At 42.3% G+C, this 20,702-nt stretch overlaps 1 protein-coding gene across 4 annotated transcripts in view; it reads right to left on the bottom strand.

Moving 5' to 3' along the window:
* Mbp (myelin basic protein) overlaps window positions 1-18,891 on the bottom strand; it is a 102,321-nt gene extending 83,430 nt beyond the window's left edge. For 3 of the 4 annotated variants that reach the window (XM_033757551.1, XM_010605567.2, XM_033757552.1), the window contains exon 1: window positions 14,137-14,202. In XM_033757551.1, the coding sequence (XP_033613442.1) occupies window positions 14,137-14,187 (51 nt within the window). In that variant the 5' untranslated portion in view covers window positions 14,188-14,202. Of the gene's footprint in view, window positions 1-14,136; window positions 14,213-18,871 lie in introns of those variants that run through there. The other variant, XM_010605566.2, reaches the window with a different exon arrangement.
* Between the last annotated feature and the right edge of the window lie 1,811 nt (window positions 18,892-20,702).

Below are 20,702 nucleotides of genomic sequence, written 5' to 3'. Positions count from 1 at the left end.
CTTAGATTAGTAATGGCCCTTTTAACTCCTCAGATTTAAAGCACAAGCTTGTTGAGATTACTTTGTAGAACAATTTAGATATAGCATTCTTTACTTTTTATTTTTATTAAATTTATTGGTACAATTAAGTATATAAGTTACATTCATCATTGGGATCTTGTACCTATACATGACTTATCAGGTTCTTATTTTTCCCGATGCCCCAGCCCTCCCCTCAGCCCCTCCACCCTTGTCTTGTTTACAAAGACATTGTTTTCATTTCTTCCTTTTCACATATTTTTTCTTTCCCCTTTTTCACTTTCCCCTACCCCTCCTACTTCCTCTACTCTTTTAGACTTTTGTTCCTATTACACAATATCAATGACACATTTTAATCCTTATTTACACTTTCACTTTTTCACACTAGAGAAATTATTTGGTATTTACACATGTGTAACTTATTAATTTCACTTAGGAATATGGCCTCAATGTTCATCCATTTAGCTATAAATAACTCTAGTTTCTCATTTTTAATGGCTGAGTAGTATTCCATTTTATAAAAAAAAAACACATCTTCTTTATCCAGTCTCAAGCTGGTGGGCAACTGTGTTGTTTCCAAATTTTAGCTATTACAAACTGTGCTGCTATAAACATGAGTGAGCATATATTGCTGTGGTATGATTCTTTTAATTCTTTTGAGAAGATACCTAGCAGAGGAATAGCTGGGTCAAATGGGACCTCTAATCCTAGTTTTCTGAGGTATCTCCATATTGATTTCCACAGTGGTTGAACCAGTCTGCACTCCCTTCAACAATGAAGAAGGGTTCCTTTCTCCCCACAACCCCACCAGAATTTGTTATTGGTTAATTTCTTGATAGCAGCGTTTCTTACTGAGGTGAGACAGAATCTCAGAGTTGTTTTCATCTGCATCTCTTGAATGACCAATGATGTCAAATATTTTTTCATATGATTATTTGCTGCTTTTACTTCTTTGTCTGAGAAATGTCTGTTCGTTTCAGATGCCCATGTCTGAATTGGTTCTTTATATTTGGGGGGCTCTGATTTTTTTTGAGTTCTTTATATATTTTAGATAGTAGACTTTTGTCTGAGGAACAGCAGGTAAAATTTTTTTCCCACATTGTAGGTTGTCTCTTAGCTCTGCTTGTGATTTCTCTGGCAGTGCAGTAGCTTTTTAAAAAGATGAGATCCCAATTGTTGATTTTTTGTGCTAGTTCCTGTGCTATTGAGGATATGTTCATAAAGTCTTTTTCTATGCTGATATCTTCAAGAGTTCTACCTACCTTATCTTCCAGCAAGTTTACTGTTTCTGTTTTAATATTTATATATTTATTCCACTTGGATTTCAGTTTAGTGCATGGTGAAAGATAGGGGTCTAGTTTTAATCTTTGGCAAGTTGAGATCCAGTTTTTCCAACACCATTTATTAAAGAAGCTATCTTTCCTTCAGAGAGGGTGTTTGGCTCCTTTGTCAAAGAAGAGAGGTAGTTGAGAATGTCAGGAGATGTTTCTGCATCTTCTAATCTATTCCACTGATCCTAGGGTCTGTTTCTTTGCTAGTACCATGCTGTTTTTATCACAGGGGCTTTGTAATATAGTTTCAAATTGGGGATTGTGATACCCCCTGCCATGTCTCCATTGCCTAGGATGGCTTTTGCTATTTTAGGTGTCTTCTGATTCCAAATGAATTTTTGGATTGTTTTCTCTAGTTCTATGAAATATACTGTTGGGATTTCAATAGGGATTGCATCCTTTCAATAACAAATGAAAAGGCCAGGGATTTAGCTTAGTGGTGCCACCACCTGCCTTGCAAACACAATGCCCCAAGTTCAATCCTCAGTACGAGAGAGAGAGAGAGAGAGAGAGAGAGAGAGAGAGAGAGAGAGAGGGAGGGAGAGGGAGAGGGAGAGAATGTAAAGAAATGTACTCAGGGTTTATTTAAACATTTAAACACTGACTTTTAGAGTCACACCAAAATAAATATTACCTAATATCTCTAAGTGCTGGTCAAGGTCTGTTATGCAAGTGGACACACTGGCTTATATTTTAAGAACAAAACCATTCACTCCTAGAAATCACTGCTCACTCAGCTGGCTAAGTGGATGAGGAACAGTTACTTCAGGGAAGGCAGGAAAGAGGGACTGATTTCTGCTCATTGCAGCTCTGCTACTTCAAAAGTTTGACAGTTGAGTGAATTTCAAGTCTGATTAGAATACACTTAAGGCTAATCCATGGAAGGGCTTTCATGCATCAACAAATATTCTGTATTATGAAAAAAGAATAAAGCAAAAGAAACATCAGATTTTATTTTGAAGGAGAATACATTCCTTCAGTTTTATGTAATGCAAAACTGCTCTTCTTAATTTCTCTAAAATATTAATCAATGTCTCCATATGATTAATTGCTTCCTATGGTGTACACAGAGGGCAACAGGGAAAACATGAAGAAAGGCATATCTTTGCTCGAAAGAAGGACATTAATATATCAGACATTATTAGAACATGAATGTATTTTCCTGAACATATGCTTAGCTGTGCTGGGCTTAACCTCCTTGATGTCCTCTCCCACTAAGGCTGCACAGTGCAGCTGCTACCTCACAGGGTCCTCAGGAATACAAATGACATGAGCTCATATGTGCAAAGCTGTCAAGGCAGCTGGCCACCAGCTAGCACAGTCAATGTGGACGTTATCACCATTTATTCACTGCTATTCATCTGCCTATTTTCCTTGGCCAGGTCTTTGGAAGGGTGGAAGTAAACTCTTATGCAAGAAATAGGTTTTTAACATGAATAATGCAATAAGACTAAGAACTGGAAAAAGACAGAGAAATTTGAATGGACTCTAACCACACCCAAACTCTGGCTTCTTGTCCTAAAGGACCAAACACAAAACGGAACTGCCATGTATCTTTGCAGAGCTTTCTTCAAAGCCAGATCTACTTTCCCTGTGATCAGACAGATGAACCAGAGCATCAGGCCTGCTCCAACTTGTTCTAAGAAAGTAGAAACATGTCAGGCTGGCACTTGTTAGTACACATTCAACAGAAAAGCAAGTCATCTAGTTTCATTGAGATATGCATCATGTCAAGAATTTCATGCACATGGTACCGGGAGACTCCAAGCTTCAAAATCCAGGAAGGTCCATTCCTCCTTCACCAATAGTCTGAACACGGAATTCTTTGTGAAAATGCATTCAGGGCAAATTTTGCTGGTCAGGCCAAACAACTCTTGTTTCATATTTATTATAATAAAAATTTAGTCAGAATATAGAGATAAGAAGATACAGGTGGTAAAAATATTTTGAAAAACTTCTGTATAGAGTATTCAACTCATTCTAACAAATCATAACAGACCTGGACAAGCACTTAGAGATATTAGGTAATATTTATTTTGGTGTGACTCTAAATGTCAGTGTTTAAACAATTCTGAGTACATATCTTTGCATTCACGTTTTTTTTTTTCAGAGCAAGGTCTGAGTGTGGCTGACACTGAACCCCCACAGGCTGAAGGTCAGAAAGCAGGCTCAGAGCTGTGGCAACAGGGACATTCCTCAAAATGATTTCCAGTGGTGTGGTGGCACACTCTTGGAATCCCAGCTACTTGGGAGGCAGCAAGATTGCAAGTTAGAGGCTGGACTGAGCAATTTAATGGGACTTGGTTTCAAAATAAAAATTTTAAACAGGCTGAAGATTAGCTCAGTGGTAGGTAGACTGCTCCTGGGTTTGATTCCAAGTTCCGGGGGTGGTTCCAGAAGAAGTAAATGCCTACCAACACATTCAGAAACATCACTTCAAACTGCTGTTTACATTTGAATTTCTAGATAACTGGTACTTGTTAGGTGCTTCAGGATAATTATGATATAGCACAGAGCGAATACACACATACATCCATGAATAACCTATGGGGCTGCTCTCCTAAATCACCACTGCAATTCATACAGTCACCAGTCTATCTTACATATTTACTAATGTGTATTGGGTTACACAGGACTTGGGCTTGATCATAATTAAGGGAACATTAAAAACAAGACTCTTTCACAAGTATCAGAGGCTATAGAAACATAATTACAAACTTTCTCTGTACCTATTTGGTAATCATATTTCAAAAATATGATGAATTAATGCAGGCAACAAACTGCAACTAGGTGAAGTGTTAGAGTTGGCCAAGTAAAAAGCTAGGGCTGAGTTTGAGTTTAGGGGGCTAGAGTTCCACCCGCAGGCACATCCACACATACATGTGCACCACACATGAGCACACATGTGCACACACACAACACACATGTGTGTAACCTCCACATGCACACAGACACAACCCACAGGCACACAGCACACATCATACCACCTCCCACCCTTGACACATCACACACGTTTAGAAACAAGAGATAATATTTTACAACTGTATTCCAATATGAAAGCTCTTCCAAATTTAAATTTTTCAAGCCAAATTGCTGAAGACAGGAAACTTCCCATGAAAGGACATGCTCTCCAGATTCAGAGTCTGAGGTAAACATGTCTCCCCTACGTAATTACAGGTGGCTCTTCTGTAGCTGTCTGGCACGGACAGGAAGCAGTGATGAACATGAACCTGGTCACTGCAGGGACCCGCTGGGTCACAGGAAACAGGCTGCCACCCAGCTACAGCCTGCCCTGTTCCGTGAGCACATGAAGGGCAGGGAATGTGCTTTCCACCCCCATGAGATCTGAATCCTCCCCCTTCCAGGAAAGGGGTACTGGCCTCATACACTTTCATTAAGTCACCAACGACTCACGAAAAAATTCCTGCTATTTTGCAGTCAATATCCTGTCATCACTCAAAAGTAAACTCAAATTCAATCACAGTCATCTCTGACCTCCCTTCCCACCTGGTGACCAGGGCTCCTGGGACTGTTAGTATTGCAGTCACAGGATGGAGTGAGCTGTGTCCCAGCTCCTTTATTTTTCATTTCGAGACAGGGACTCACTAAGTTACTAAACTGCCCAGCCTACATTCCAACTTCCAATCCTCTTGCCTCAGCCTCCCAGTGCTGGGATTATATGCATGCACCACCATGCCTGGCTTGCTGTTTTTACAATGTTGCAGTGAGAACTGTTTTTATTTTTATGTCATTTATGTGTAACAATCAAGGTTAAATATATTATTTATATTTAACAACTTTTGTGCCCTTAATGCTGAAGTCAGCTGCTTGCGAATTAGGTCTCAGTTTCTGATAAAAAATGAAGTTTGTTAACTAACTCCCAAACTAAGGGGAAAAAAGAACACCACTGTATAATACGGGCGACAGAACAGAGGGCAGGGCTCACAGGCTCTGAGTGCCCCTGAAGCACTGTGAGCCTGTGGGGCCTAGGCTGGTTCTGCTCTGAGGCTTCCGGACTTCTCAGCATGACCCTGTGATCCCAGGCCTGGGGCTAGCTCTCCTGTGCAGCCAGCTGTCCATGTACAGGGGCCACATGGAGATAGCAGGCAGCTGGGTTCACTCTAGAGCTGGTGGAGTCAAGCCTGTTTACAAGCTAGGTGCAGATGTGGATGTTATAAAACTGCTTTTCTGTTGCCTGAGGCATTGCATTACGTTACTAAGGGTTGCTAAGGGCTTGGCCTTGCTTGCTAATTACCCCTGATGCCTTTAATAATTACATTCCCTCCGTGAGACCCGCTGCTCCCCTCAATTTATAACGCTATCTGTGTTCTCAGACTGAAAGGTGAAACAGAACATCCCCTCAGCTGCTTTACAACCCAGAGTCAACGTTTTGGCCATTCTTTCAGAGGTGAAGCTTTGACAAGAGACTTTCTTCAGAGTCCACTCAAAAAGCAAGAGCATTTCTGAGTCCACACTCTGGAGAAATGGCCACAAAACCATACACTTTGGAAGATCCTCTCTGATCTCAGCACAAAATTCTGTACCTGAAACACAAAGGTTCTCAGAAACCACAGCAGTTCCAGGGTGCAGAAATGCACCCCAGCGTCTCTGCATGCTCTTACTGTGAGCAGGACTTTCTAAAAGCAGTCTGGCAGGGATGCTTCTCATTACATACTTCCCTTGGTTCCCATGACAGTCTTTTCTTGTACCTTCCTTCATGTCAGATCAATGTAGAATTTTCCAGAACTATAATGAGTTTACTGATTAGTCATAGCTTCTTGAAAGGCCTCTCCGTAGGATCCCTTTTCCATATTATTTTATTCCTCTTTGTAGGAGCTCCCAGAAGTTCTTCTAGAGCACTAAGCAAATTAGCAAAGGCAGGCTCATGTGTATGCATGAGGCCCAAGACCCAGACACCCGGAATGAAGGATGGTGCTTTAAATGCGTGTTTCTGAAGTCCAGGTCACGAGCCCTCTAGTGGGAATATGAAACAAAGAGACGTGTGCAAAATGTTTCCTGGCCACGGCAGTTCAGAAGCAAGTGTGCCAGCTCGCTGTGTAGTTGACGTTGCACAAGCCCTGGCCCTTTCAGGTTTCTGGCATTCATGTTTGCCTGTCAGGATTTCACTTCTTGAACACAATGCCACTTTTGCACAAAACTGCATGACTTTGGGGAAGATCTCATTTTTTAAATTGACTAAATGGAGATAATACCAAATCTCACCACAGGTTTATGAAGGAAGAGGGTAACTATGCCCAATATCCAGTCAATCCTGGCTCTCTGATAGGGCTGCCACTCCCAACACTAGGCTATTTAGTATTTAAACTATTCTAAATTATTTAAACTATACTGCTACAGTGAAAGATAAACTCGAGTCATTTGTGGAAAAGTGGATGCACCTTGACCATTCATAATGTTATGTGAAATAAATCAGACTCAGGAACTTAAATAACATGTAATTTCTCTCTTACATAAAAAACCCAAATTATGGGCTGTGGATTTAGCTCAGTGGTACCTCGCCTGCCCTGCAAGTGCAAGGTCCTAAGTTCAATCCCCAGTACCACACACACACACAAAAAAACCCACACCAAATTATAAATAAAAGGCAAAATAAAAGATAGATGATAGGAGGCAGGGAGGTAAATGAGGAGATCAATGAGAAGGAGATCAAGGGGCAGAGGGAGGGAAGGGAGGGCAGGAAATGGGGAAGAAAAAAGAATTGAGATGCATTATGTACATGTTATGATTTATAAATAGATGCCCCCCAAAGCCTCATGCAGTCGTAGGTGGGACTTTTCTGAGGTGGCTGGATCTAGGGTTTATGATGCTGTGATCAATGATGTGATGCTAGGATTGAGGTTATGAGTGCTATCTATAAGTGTGGGTAGCCTGGATAAGTTATAAGGGACAGAAAGAGGGTCGACACTTGTCACTTGTAGCTTGCTGTTTGTTGCTTTTGCTGCCTTCTGCTGCCAGGAACTGCTTCTCCTGTGCGATCCCTCTCTGCTATGCCACCCTGCCTGAAAGTCCACTGATTATGGACTGAAACCTATATAAACTGTGAACTGAAATAAACTTTTCCTCCTTTGAGTGCCAGGTATTTTGTGTCAGCAACGAGAAAAAGAAACTAATACAGAATTTGATACCAGAGAAGTGGGGTTGCTGCTGTGACTATACCTGACCACGTGTTTCAGGAGCCTCTGGGACTGGCGGAGAGGAAGAGTTAGGAAAGTTTTGGAGATACTGGCTGAAAAAGCGGCCCTAGAACCCTTAGGTTGTATTTGACTGGAGATTCTGGTCAGAGCTCAGAAGACTAGAATTCTGGTAGAAATGCTGCTAAGACCAGACTCAGGAGATTTCTTCTGGGTAGGACTGCATTGGCGATTGGACTCCACAACATGTGTTATGCCTTGCCAGAAAGTTTGTCTGCATTTTACTCATATCTAGAGACATTACCTGAGACTGAGATCAAGGGCAGTGGACTAGTCACTGGAAGAAGAAGTTTCAGGGCAGTCTCATGTTGGAGCTGTAGCATCACTATTGTTCAGGGCTTTTGGTCAGTCTTGTGTTAAGAATGGAGAAAAAAGAGCCCACTAGAATGATTTAAAATGTTTTGAGTTTGGTCCAAAAGGAAGCTTCAGTAAAGGTGCAGCCTGCAAAGATGGAATACATGAGAAATTGGTCGCTGAAAAGACTAGAGATAAAAGAAAAGTATTTCAGAAGAGGACAATGGAAAAGATGGTCTGAGGGCATCACAAGAACCAGAGGACTCCACCCTTTGTAGCTTCAAAATTGCAAAAGTGAAAGACCGATTTGAGAAGAAAGCCCCCGGAGCACCACATTTCAGAATGGTGGCAGCCTAGGATAATTTTTCCTTGGGACTTGGTTCATAGATACTCAACTCCTATGCCAAGAGAGACGGAAGCCTGGCTACTGCTCCAGCTGGCAGCAGACCTTGGCATCATCCACGTGGTGATGGTTTTAGGTGCATGCAGAATGCAAGAGTTGTGGGGTCAGGAAGGCTTCCACCCAGATTTCAGAAGGCCTGGGAGGCCAGGGAGGGGGCCCTGAGAGGGCAGTGTGTGAAGCTGAGGGTACAGCAGAGACCCCAGAAGTTTGGAGAACACAGGTGTGTGGATTGTCTGAGAAAAACTGCAAGCAGGGAGCAGAGCAAGCTAAGAGACAAGCTGTGGGAGCTACAACCACCAGCAGTGCCATAGGGGTGGAGCCATCTAAGCCCTTCAGAATTCACATCTTGCCACAGGTTACCTCAGCAGCTGGACCTGGAACTATGGGACTTAATGTTTGGCCTGCTGGATTTTGGTCTAGCTTTGTTCCCATTCCTATCTTCCTCTTTGTACTTTTTGGAATGGAAATGTACATCTTGGGCCATTGAATGCTGGAAGTGTTAAATTTTTTTTTTTTCATTTGTATAGGGGCTTGCAGCTAAGAATTTGCCTTAAATCTCAGAGGAGACTTTGGAATTGGACTTTTCAGCAATGCTTAAAGTGTTGGGACTTTGGCAACACCTAGAGATGGACTAAATGCTTTTAGCATAAAGAAATATGCATGAGTCTTTGGTGGACTCAGGTGGAATGTTATGGCTTGTTCCTAGATGCACCCCCCCCCAAGCCTAATGCAGTCACAGGTGGGGCTTTTCTAAGGTGGTTGGATCTAGACTGTGTTTTGCTGGGATCAAGGATGCAATGGTGGGATTAAGGATACGAGTGCTATTCTCCTTAAGGGTGGGCAGCCTGGACAAAATATAAGGGACAGAGTACATGTACCAACACTGTACAAGGAGTACTATAATCTTTACATACTATAAACATATACTAATAAAAAATCTTAAGGAAATAAATAACATTAAGAATTCAGCTCCTCGGTTATAGTGTAAGTAGTTACTGTTCATCTCTTATGCTGTCAGCCACATGTGTCACCTACCCCACTGGGCAGCACGTACACAGGACATTCCTAGCCTTGTGGACACATGCTGTTGTGGAGGGTCAGGGCAGGGAATCATCATTGGTCAAAGTTGGGTCCCAGGAGTCATGAGTTTAACCTTCCCATGTTTGGGCAGGGGCACATGCTAGAAACCTCTAGAGATGGCCTTCGGGTCAGGGTTCAGCCATCCCACAAACTTTCCTTGAGCACTACAGCACCTTGTGGCTATGGACACATCCATTAGAAACTCAACAGGAGTCCATCTTCTCTGGACTCAATTTCTCTGGGATGAGAAGAGACAATCCGATAAGGCAGCAAGAGGCAAGAGTAGTTGGAACCTAGCTGTTCTCATTTCTGATCAGGATGTGATAGGATCAGAGTTTATGACAACGTTAAATAACCCTACAACCTTCCACTGTGATGTTGAAAAATTTAGGCTTTATGACTCTGGAAGGAATGGACTTGAAGAACAGCCAGCCACATTTCACAGCTGGGATGTTGGTGTTTCATGGAAACATATTTTCTCTGTCAAAGTGAAAAATTCTATTTTCATGTGGATGAGAAGAGCTGAGTGCTTCAATGCCTCTGTGTATATTTACAAACGAAATGTCTCAATTCTCAGAATGTCATTTTAATATCTGGCATCTCATCAAGACAGCTGAGTTTTAATGAAAATTAAATATTTGAATGGATTTACTAGAGACAGGATTACCCTGGAGAGATGCACAGCACTTGTCTCCTGTTCCCATCTGCCATGCCCTTGGCTTTGGTGCAGAAAATAAATTAAAAGACCAACAAACCCCAAAACATTTTAAGTGGAAACACACCAGACTATGCCACTCCTTACTGCAAAATTTTGGCATGAGTTTAACTGTTGCAAGCTCTCAGATCCTTTTTAACACAGTGCCTGCTTCATGGCAGGCACCAAAATTAACACCAATACTAGCTCCATGTCATTTGGACCTTCAGCCCTTATAGATTACCAGCAGAGGCCTAGCTGTCTCCAGAACACTCCATAGAGAAAGCCCACAGCAGAAAAAAGTGAGCTAATTAATTCCACAGACCCTGCTCTCAATATATGAGCTCTCCTAGGAGCAGTGATACTGATGCTTCCAAAGGTCACATGTACCTTGAGTAGCAGGCAGATGGTCTACACATCTCATCATCCCAGAAACTCTGTGGTAGGCAACTAGAACTGTCAGGCATGCATAAAACTATCCCAGGTAGGGGGCTACTTTTAGCTCACGGGACTGGATTTTGTCTAGCATCCTCCGTAGGTGGTGGTCTCTCTCAGTTGAGGGAGCTAAGAGAGTGTGTCTTCCTGGCTCTCTGGAGCAACCGAAACCATGGCTTCCCAGTTCTGTCAAGTTACTACAGTTAAAATGGTAACTGAGTAAGAAACACACAGGTCTATAAAAGGCTGACAAATTAGTGAGATAGAGAAGTTTGGAAACCAAATTCTACTGTGACTAAAAAGAGAGTTTAAGGTAAAGCATGGATTTTCTTTGTTTCTGAGATAAGAACAACCTTGAGAATATGCTGTCTTCATGGATGAGTTATTCTTGGAGCAGTTTTGGTTTGCAGATGTTGGAGCCTGTCTCCCTTTAGCTGACTGCAGGAACACAGCCCTCCACCATATTGTTACCAGAGGCCCCACCCGACAGGATGTGGCCAACAGTGCTACATTGCAAAGTTACTCTTTCAGCTAGTGGTCTTCCTCTTACTTCCTCACAGCTCTTCCTCAGTACCAGAGAATCCAGTCACAAAATTTCAAGGGGGTAAGTGGCTGAACAAAAAGAGTGCAAAGCAAACTGGAAATTTCTGAAGGTAGAGACCAGGTTTCTTCATCTCCTTACCTAGCAGCCAACAGAGATAAAGAATGGCCACAACACTAGATTTCCATATAACCAAGAATTTGATAAATAGGGTTTGATTTATTTAGTCTTTGACATACTTGACATACTTGAGGGACCAATGTATACTGAGGATGTTTCTGGAGACACAGCAGTAAGACAGGAAATCCTAGCTGGAGGTGGTGGCCTGTGATCCCAGCACTCTGTGAGGCAGAGGCAGGAGCATTGCAAGTTTGAGGCCATCCTGGAAATCTAGCAACTTAGCAAACCCTATCTAAAAAAAGAAAAAAGAGCTGGGGATTTAATTCAGGGATATTCAATCCCCAATATCACATACACAAAAAACAGAGATCCTTTTGTTTTATGGCCCAGTAGATCCAGACAGTGGATAAGCAGATCAAGACAATCTGTACCAGGCAACATGGCTGAAGGTCAGTGAAGGCAGTGAACAGGGATGATAAGTGAGGTGCTGGTGAGGGGAGGAGGGAGCTGGATTACCTGGGCCAGGCTAGGGGTGTAGCTCCAGCCAAAAGGCCCTATAGGTGGATGAATGGGGGCAATCTCTCCCTGTAAGTCCTCCCTGTTTTCATATCAGTGCTAACTAGGTTTTCTTGACTCTCTCATAGGTGGCCAAAAAAGCCTCCCTGTATCAGAAACAGAATGTACCAAGTGATAAAGACTCGGGGGGGAGAGCATGCCACTTTTTTTATTGTGTGGCAAGAAGCACCATAGATTGCACCCTTTGAGAGGAATCACATATACTGACAGGAAAACATTACCCTTAGCAACCAGTTTTTCAGTTCCCAGTTTTTTATTTGCTCTTAAGTCATCAGAAGTTTAAAAATTAGATTCTACAAAACAAAGGCACAAGAATGGATTTCTCTGCTGTGTAACAATCCTACTTTGATGGAATTAAATTAAAAGGACATTTCAGTGCTTACCATGTTAAACAACAGGGAAAGAGACTGTAAGCCACAGAGGGGATTTCAGAAAATGGAGCTGCAAATCAGTCATTCTGAGACCTAAAATACCACACGGCGTTAACAACCCGGCACCAGATCAGAGCTGTCTTCCCTCTTTCACTTTTGATGAAACTAGACCCTCCCATTCGGAGACAGCCAAACCGTATTCTTTACAGAACGAACATGTTAGGGCTGGATGTTACTGTTAATTACAAGGAAATGATCCATTCAGTTTTCACTAGAGTCATTTACATATTTATAAATTATTAGTTCAGAAACTAGATAATACTGTTTACATCTTTTAAGGGTAAAATATGAACATGAACAATGCAATCGCTCACTTGTTTTACATGGATGATCTGACAGCAAATCATGAAAACTCATTTGGCTGTTACAGAAACTGAGTCCAAATACAGATTACAGAAGGACCCACCAATGAAAAGTTCATCAAATAAATTCATTAAGTATAACATAATATCACGAAAAGAGAACATTAAACATCACAGTACTGTAGCCCATGATGAAGGGGTGTAGAGGTCACATTTCAGCTTAGTTCAGTTCAGTGGCTGGGGATGTGTGGGACCATCCTTAGACAATGCAGTGCACTGTCTTTTGTTTTGAGCTGCAGCACATGCGGTTTTATGTTAAATTCGAGGGCGATGACAAAAGAACTGAAGTTCCTCTTGCCCCTACCATTTAGGGTGGATTCAAGGGCTTGTGTGCTCTGCCAGGCCTATTTCCTCATAATCTGCAACATGTCTTGAGGGGTGGACAAAGTAGTGGACAGAGAGTAAGGCAATGGGGGCCTCCTTGACATGTGGACATCATATGTCACAAGTGACTCAAAAGGAAACTGAGGGCCACTCCATGGAGATGCTCCGGGGGTAGAAGCTAATGCAGAGAATCCCAGTTAGAGGGAGGAAGCCGATTCTTATACAATGTGGGAGATGCAGATGATGTGCTAGAAATACCACGTCAACTCTGACTAGCTGGAAGGACTGAGATGAATTGCATTTTTCCTGTTGGCGTATCTGTACTTTCCAAATGGACTTCAATAAGGCGGGGAAGGGTGTGTGGAGCAGATAGTACTGGAAAGGCTAACCACCGTCAGCCTGTGGTGGGGCTGGTGTCAGTTTGTGTGCTACGGATACCCCTAAGTTCTAAGGTATGAGGGGATGACCCAGTAGTTCTGAAGAGACTGTGATGTGCACTCAGGCTTAGCAGGACCCCCAAAAGCAAGGGACAGGAGAGGGACTGCAGAATTTAATGGATGAGAGAGAAGGGCCCTGAGTGAGCATCAGGGGTGAACTCAGAAGGTGGATCATCAATATAGTGCTGTTTGTCACATATGGGGCACACAGGGGATTTAGAATGAGTTCTTTAGCCCATATTTTGGGAACTTTCTCTGCACACCAGAGCAAAAGCCAGAGCTTGGTTCTGAGGTGAAAGGGAAGGAGAGCAAAAGCTGGAAGTTAATATGAGGAATTAGGCTTTTGAGTTAAGAGAATATATGGTCAGTTCCACTGTTCATGAATTGGTCTATATTTTCATGCTTCTTTCAAAGCAGTGGCTGACAAAGTGAAATCTAGAAATAAGGTACAACTAGAAAATAGGAAATGTTAAAAAAAAAATCTCTTTTTTCTGGAAAGCAAAGGAATTTTACAATCTCCCTTCTCTGTGAAAACTTCCCTGACAAATCAAACGTGACATGGATGGGGCTAGGCCTCCTTGCCTCTCTTTTCCATTTTTCTCTTTCTTTTTTCTCTCTCCTCTTTTTCTCCTTCCTTCCATCCCTGGCCTTTCTTCCTTCCTCGTATTTCTTGGCAAGGACAGGACCTACCTATCGACACAGTTTTCCTGAACAAATTAATAAGGATAATAACGACACAATCTCTTCTAAGCCATCAGTGAGGAGCTGTGTTAGAAACACCCCTTCACCCCAGGCCAGATCAAGGGGCTTTGTGTTTAATAACCAAAACCACAGGCTCGCTCAGGACAGCTCAGATGGCAAGCTCAGCCCAGCCTTACCTTATTGCCCTTCTCGGCGCTTAACTCTCGCTTTCCCAAGTGGTTTCCCATTCTGAACTGACCAGCTCTTCAGCAGCTGCAAGAAAAAGACAAGGGGACAGCCTGAGAGCCAGTACTTTTAGAGTTTTCCACATTGTTTTTTAACTAGAACAACTCTGTGAAATTGATACTGCTCGTTTTTGAGAAGATAAAACCAAAGCCCTAAAACCTGAAGAGAGCAAATGCCACTGCCTTCAACGCATGTAAAGAACCCCAAAACGGATGGTCAAATTCTGTACAGCAGAGAACATATTTAGTACACATCCTCCTGTATAAAAATGTCAACCCATTTCAACAAGTCCAGCAGATCATCTGCACATGAATATTTACACACAGAGAGCCACGCCTCACCCAGCGGCTGGGCTAACAAGAAGATGAGCAAAGAACAGAGCTCCACACTCTTCTAAACATAAAAGGTCACGAGTAGACGTTCACACTGACTGCTTGAAAGGGTCTGTGAGATCAAAGAACAGCAAGAAATTGGACCTAGACTTTGCATCAGGCAAGTATCCAAAGAATCTGCAGAATTTGCCAGGAAGATAAAGTAGAATAAAAAGCATGTGCTCATTTTTATGACTCAAATCTCAGCAACAAACGCACACTTGTTTTTTTCCATATAACACAGGGAACTAAAGCATTTAACTGTCCCCATTCCAAATCAATTGCTTGTTCATTCTCTGTGACCTGCACTGACCAGCGGGAATTTGTCAACAGAGGGCCCCTGGCGCCTTGGCCTGGTGGCAGGCGACCTGAATCTTGCAAGACAATGACAATGTGCTGTATCTCACAATGAGTCCTAAAAAAATAAAGACAATGAATCCAGGAAAGGTAACAAAATAAGTCATCTTCTAAAATGGAGAAGGGGGAATTCCCAGAATACTACATAGCCCACATTTTAATCCCTAAAAGTTACTCTTTAGATAATTGCCCAGCACCTGATTTTTCCATCTTCCTAGGGTGTCTTTTGATGACTCATGAAAGACAATTTCAGGATTCTCTTTTCCTTAATGACCTAGCTGGTTCTCCAGCGGTGAAAGGGACGGGTGAGTAGGAAAGACAAAGGCTGATGCTGACCAGGCCACTATTGGGCTCAGGGGCTCCTGTGCTGGCTTCTCACTCTGGACTAGATGTTCCAGTGCAGCCAGCTGAGCTAAAGCTCTAGTCTCCAGATCCGGAAGAAAGAACCACCCAAATTCCCAAACAGATCAGTTTCCCCTGGCCCGACAGTGAAGCTCCCTCTGCTGTCTCCTTGCAAAAAAGTAGCACAGAGCAACCTGATATTCTCCCAGTGTTTTTGTTTCGTCTCATAATCCTGCTTTTTATGAGGAAAGTGACTTTGAAAGAACCAATCCAGCTGTTCTTTTTGCTCTTTTAAGCCATTTTCTGTCTATAAGACCAACTCCTGCCAGCTTATCACATACTTATTCTATTTTATGGAATAAAGGGCTGCTCAATTCTAGAGTGCAAAACAAAGCCAAGTCAGATCTTCACGTTGTAATTTTGTCCTTTGACCACACCTGCAGGGCAGAAGTCAGTCCTGGGGGGCAAGGCCTGTGGTGGTGTGCAGGAGGGACACGTGGGAGGGGACACCATGGTCAGCCAGCTGCAACAGGGAAGGCTCAGAAGGACTGCGGTGCACTGGGAATGGGTATTCGATGGTGACACTTCTGGGGATGGCCCCGAGCAGCAAGACATTAAAGCGATTTCTTTAAGCAACTTCAATCACGGTGTTGACAATGCTCTAGCAAATCAAAGGAATATGACAAGGAAATAGCCAACTCTGAAGAATCAGGTAAAGGTTACATTTCACAGCACTGGAAGGAAGAGCGCAACGTTTTGCTATGTATGGTTTTTAAATGCGAAGCCAAACATTTGCAGATAATTTCAGTATCTATTGCAATTCTATAATCTCTCCTCTTGATTTGCTTACATTGTACCATTCAAAACACAAAAACAAATAAACAAACAAAAAATTTCTATGGAATAAACTTTTCATTGGGAAACAGAGGTTTGGGGCACATGTGATACTTGATAAGAATGAGGAAAAAGAAGAGAGAGGGAGAAAATATTAGTTTTTGGCCTCTTATGGTCTAAACAAAAGGGGTGTGTTCTGTTTGACTTTAATTCCACACAGCTTAGTTTTAACTAAATATTGAGAACTTATAATTTGTACTACTCTACAAAATAACACATCAGATATCCATAGGTCTACGTTGCAGTTTAGGAAGTAAGAACTGGCTATTCAAAATAAACATAGGCAAAAGTAGTTAATTACTTTTAATTATAGTTGGCAGCGTGGGTTGGAGCTGTTTGTATGTTTCCAGCCCTGGACAATCTCACGCTGCTGTCCCGCTCTCCACATGTGCACTGCTCCTGGGAACTCCTGCAGGCCCAGCCTCCTTCCCAGCCTCTGACACCCACCCACCTCTCTGTCCATGTCCTGCCTTCTCCTCCCCTGCTCGACCCAGCTCCCCATGCTGCTATCTGTCAGACCCAAATGTGACATTCTTTCCCTTAAGGGATTGTCACAAACTGGAACAGCGTGCAACATGTAAATAATTGGAAGTTGTTCACAAAGTAAAGCTATTTTGGACAAACACCTTGGACAGCTGGAAGCACAGCTGAAATGTAACACAAGATGCTGAATTGTTCCTTAGATCCAGGCCATATTCCTCCCTTGCCAGCATGTTATGATCAGACTTTTACTGAATTTCACAGCAAAACTTTACCTATTTGAGATTTTTTTTTTTTTTTTTTTTTGGGTACTGGGGATCAAACTTGAGACCTTGAACTTTCGAGGCAGGTGGCTGAGCTAAATCCCTGGCCCTCTTTTTCTTTTTTCTTTTTGAGAGAGTCTCATTGGTGTAGTCCTACCTGGCTTTGAATCCCAGGCTGGCCTTGAACTTGTGACCCTCCTGCCTCAGCCTCCTGAATGCTGAGAATGAAGGCATACACCTCCATGCCTGGCTGAGATGACTGATTTTCATCAATATTTCAAAACTCAAGGCTACTGGACACAGAATTAATTGAAATAACAAAAGTCCAGATAAGACATTTAAATTAACCTAGTTAGATTCGACTAATTAGTTCCCCCACACCTACTTTTTGGCTGGCCTAAAATACAAATACAAACAGTACCAGGAAAAGAGAGACAAGGAACACAAAGGACTGATGCATGGTAGTATACAAGTTTGGGGTCCTTGTCATGAACAGTGCTGTCTGAACATCAGCACCTACAATGCAGGGCACAGACCATGGTCAGGACAATGACATGTAGGTGCCACACATTTTCCTGGCTATGGTCATGAATAATAGGTAATCTGCCTTGTTAAACACTGTGATGTTTCCCTGGTCTGCCTTTTAGAGATGGTTGAGTTAGAGAAGGTTGAAGATGGAACCTGCAAATGGAGTCCACAGACTTCAGGGAAGAGCTGTCTGTAGACAAGAGGAGCTACACATCTGATGTTATCCTTATTTTATTTTACTTTCGTGATTAATCGAACTGAGAGAGCAAGAGCAAAATATAATAAACATGCAGAGTGCTTCAGGGAAGCCAGGCTGTCAAGCCTCCCTTGAGTAACAAAGCTTTTCAGAAAAAGCAGAAAAGAGTAGGAGGGATGGATATCTGGAATATATGGATGCTGCTACAGACTTCTAGACTGGAATTCAGGCTTCTAGGCTGATCAGACCATAGCCAATGGAAACGTTGGAGGTTTTGGAAATGTCTACATGATTGCCAATTTTTGTCAGCTAGAGGGCGAAAACTAATCAGAGAAAGAAATTTACAGTCTTGATCTACTGGCACGTTTCCAATCTTAGCTGTTGGGCTTCCATTTTTAATAATCCACCCCCAAAGCAGCTGACTCCTAAATGTTACCTGGGTACAGCTGAAGAGAAATCAGTCTAGATAAAATTTATTAGCCTATTTTCCAGGCAAATGGTGAAGCTAAAATGCAAGGAGGCAAGAGCTGTACTTGTGCACAATACTAGCTCCTAAATATTTTAATGGGTTATATTTTATAGGGAGTTCAGACTTTCCAAAGTACAAGTAGACCGAATGGGCCCCAGGTCTCACTCTGGGTTCCACTTGAGTGACTTTGGGCAAGATTCCATTCTTCTGAGCCTTTGTTTTTGTAACAGGGAGGCAATAAAATCTCCATTCTTGCCCATGGGCTCCTAGGATTCGGGTTCGGGTCAGAGTTGGGGTCAAGGTCAGGGTGAGCTGACCATACTGCTGCTGGGTTGGTGAGGGTTGGGGTGTACTGAGCTACTGGTTGGAGGCTGCCTGTTTCCTCTTGCTGGCCCAGCATTACCAGGGGAGGTGGGAAGTGGCTGAAGAGATACCAGCTAGCCCTCTACTACCAACTCCTTTCTGAGACCATAACCAGTTATATGCTTCCGTGCAAAGGAGGCCAAAAGCAGGGAAACTGCTGTGAGAAGCTGTCAGCCCAGAACAAAGGCCCCTGCTCACCACAGACAACAGAAGCACAGGAAGTTGGTGAACTCATTTAAGTTCCAGATCACACTCAGTAACATGGGTGAGCAGACAAGGCGGAGAAGAAAGCCCACAGGTGATGCAAGAGAAGCTAGTCCCAGAACTACAGCGGCCCCTGAAGTGGCTAGTTCTAAAAGTACTGAGTTTGAAGGAATTACTATGAGAACCCTTGTTGAAACAAATGAGAGAGACCTACCTTACCTGGGATCCTGGACAGCTGGCTAGCAGATGAGATCACCCACATCCTCTTACTGCCCTTCCAAAGCTGATGAAATGTAAGCAGCAGCAGTATTATAAGATCGCATCTATGACGGCACAGAATTAATCGCATGTGCCGTTCACTCTGGAGTTCACGTCTGGGCTTGTTCACAAAAGCCTGCATAGTATATCTGCGTCATATATGTTATAGGATAAAGATGCAATATTGTACGTGTTGCTGGGCACCCATCCCAGCTCTACTATTTTTACAGCTTTAGAGTTCTTTTGGATTTGTTTTCATGAACTAATGTTGATTACACAATTTTGTTTTTGAGTCCAGGTTCAAGAGAATATTCCTAAAATAAATGTATCTATGGAGATGAACATGGTTATTTTTGCAATGCCTTACTTTATTTCTCACATTTCTATAAACCTTTAAACTTACACAATTATAGCACTAACCCCGCCAGTTTCATTCCTACTTTACAGTTGAGAAAGAGAAGTATGAGAGTCGACCTATGAGTGTGCCTTTAGAAATACATGTAAAAATAGGGTTGGCTTGATGGTGTTTTCATTATGATTGCATCCAATGTGGGAAACAAGTATTATGGAAGGTCTAACATAGCACGCATTCCTAACTTATTAATAATTAAATTACTAATTCCTAAAGACTAAGAGGATCTTAAACAAGTGGACTTGAGAAAATATATGAGAGAACCTGTTCCTTATAAACATGCATACTTATACACAAGTTTTATAATGACAATAACAAGGACTTTCTTCATTGTCCAATATTATAAATAACAGCAGATTATTATTTTTGACTGGGGATTAAACTCACATTATTTGCAGATCCCTTTTTAAACAAAAAAAAATTTTTTTATTTTGATAAATGATCACTAAGTGACTGAGTTTCCTAGGCTGGGCTCAAGCTTGTGATCCTCTTGTCACAGGCACATAGAATACTGGAATTATTGGCGTTTGCCACCAAGCCCAGCTATTTGGGTTTTAATTCCATGCCTGTCAATAATTATTTCCATCAACTTCAGATTCTTTATCTGTAAAAACGGAGTGTTGGTGGTTTTGTAGAAATGATTAAATAAGAAAGATGACTGAATGGGTCCCTGAGAAATAAACTGAGATGACTGCAATGGGCCCCTGATGTCATATCTCTGCCTTCTTTAAAGAATGACTGGCGAGTTTCATAAGAGCCTGAATGCAGAAGGAGATGAGGAGAGATTTTGCAAGGAGCCCAAGGGGCCAATCTTTCATATATATATTGACTGAAAACATTCAACCCTCTTATAGTAATGACAAATTTTTAGCAAACATATCACTTTATACTCAATAGGAAGCCAGACAGCAATTTATCTATTTTATTAGCCACTCATGCCATTTGTTATGTATAGTATTTCAGAGTAATTATTTTTCTGTCCTGGAGCTCACCAACATTTATATGCATTTGTGTACGTGAATGGTAACAGTAAAAATGTCAGTGGAGAGCGTTTGAGAAGGACAGCCAGAGAAGTGGGTCAAGCGAGAAACCACAGAAACATAGAGCCACCATGTCCTGCAGCAGAGTGAAATGAAGGTTGGCTCATGTATGGAGGGGTGAGGGCTAGAAGCAGATCCCCAGACCAGCAGACTGCCTTACCGGGAGTTTTTAGAAACACTCATTCCAGGTCCCGGCTCTGTGCACAAATTCTGAAAAGTTTGAGGACCTCAGGCCATGCTGACATCTCTTGTTGTTTGTGGACTCACAGGAAGGAAGTGGTGAGAAATAGGAAGGAGAAGGAGCCTTCTCACTGAGATATCTGCTAGGAGCTGGGCACAA

The sequence above is a fragment of the Fukomys damarensis genome, unplaced genomic scaffold (assembly GCF_012274545.1).
Source record: "Fukomys damarensis isolate Sample0158 unplaced genomic scaffold, DMR_v1.0_HiC HiC_scaffold_30, whole genome shotgun sequence".
Lineage (NCBI taxonomy): Eukaryota > Metazoa > Chordata > Mammalia > Rodentia > Bathyergidae > Fukomys > Fukomys damarensis.
The sequence above is the reverse complement of the archived record's forward strand: the minus strand, read 5'-3'. Positions and strand labels throughout refer to the sequence as shown.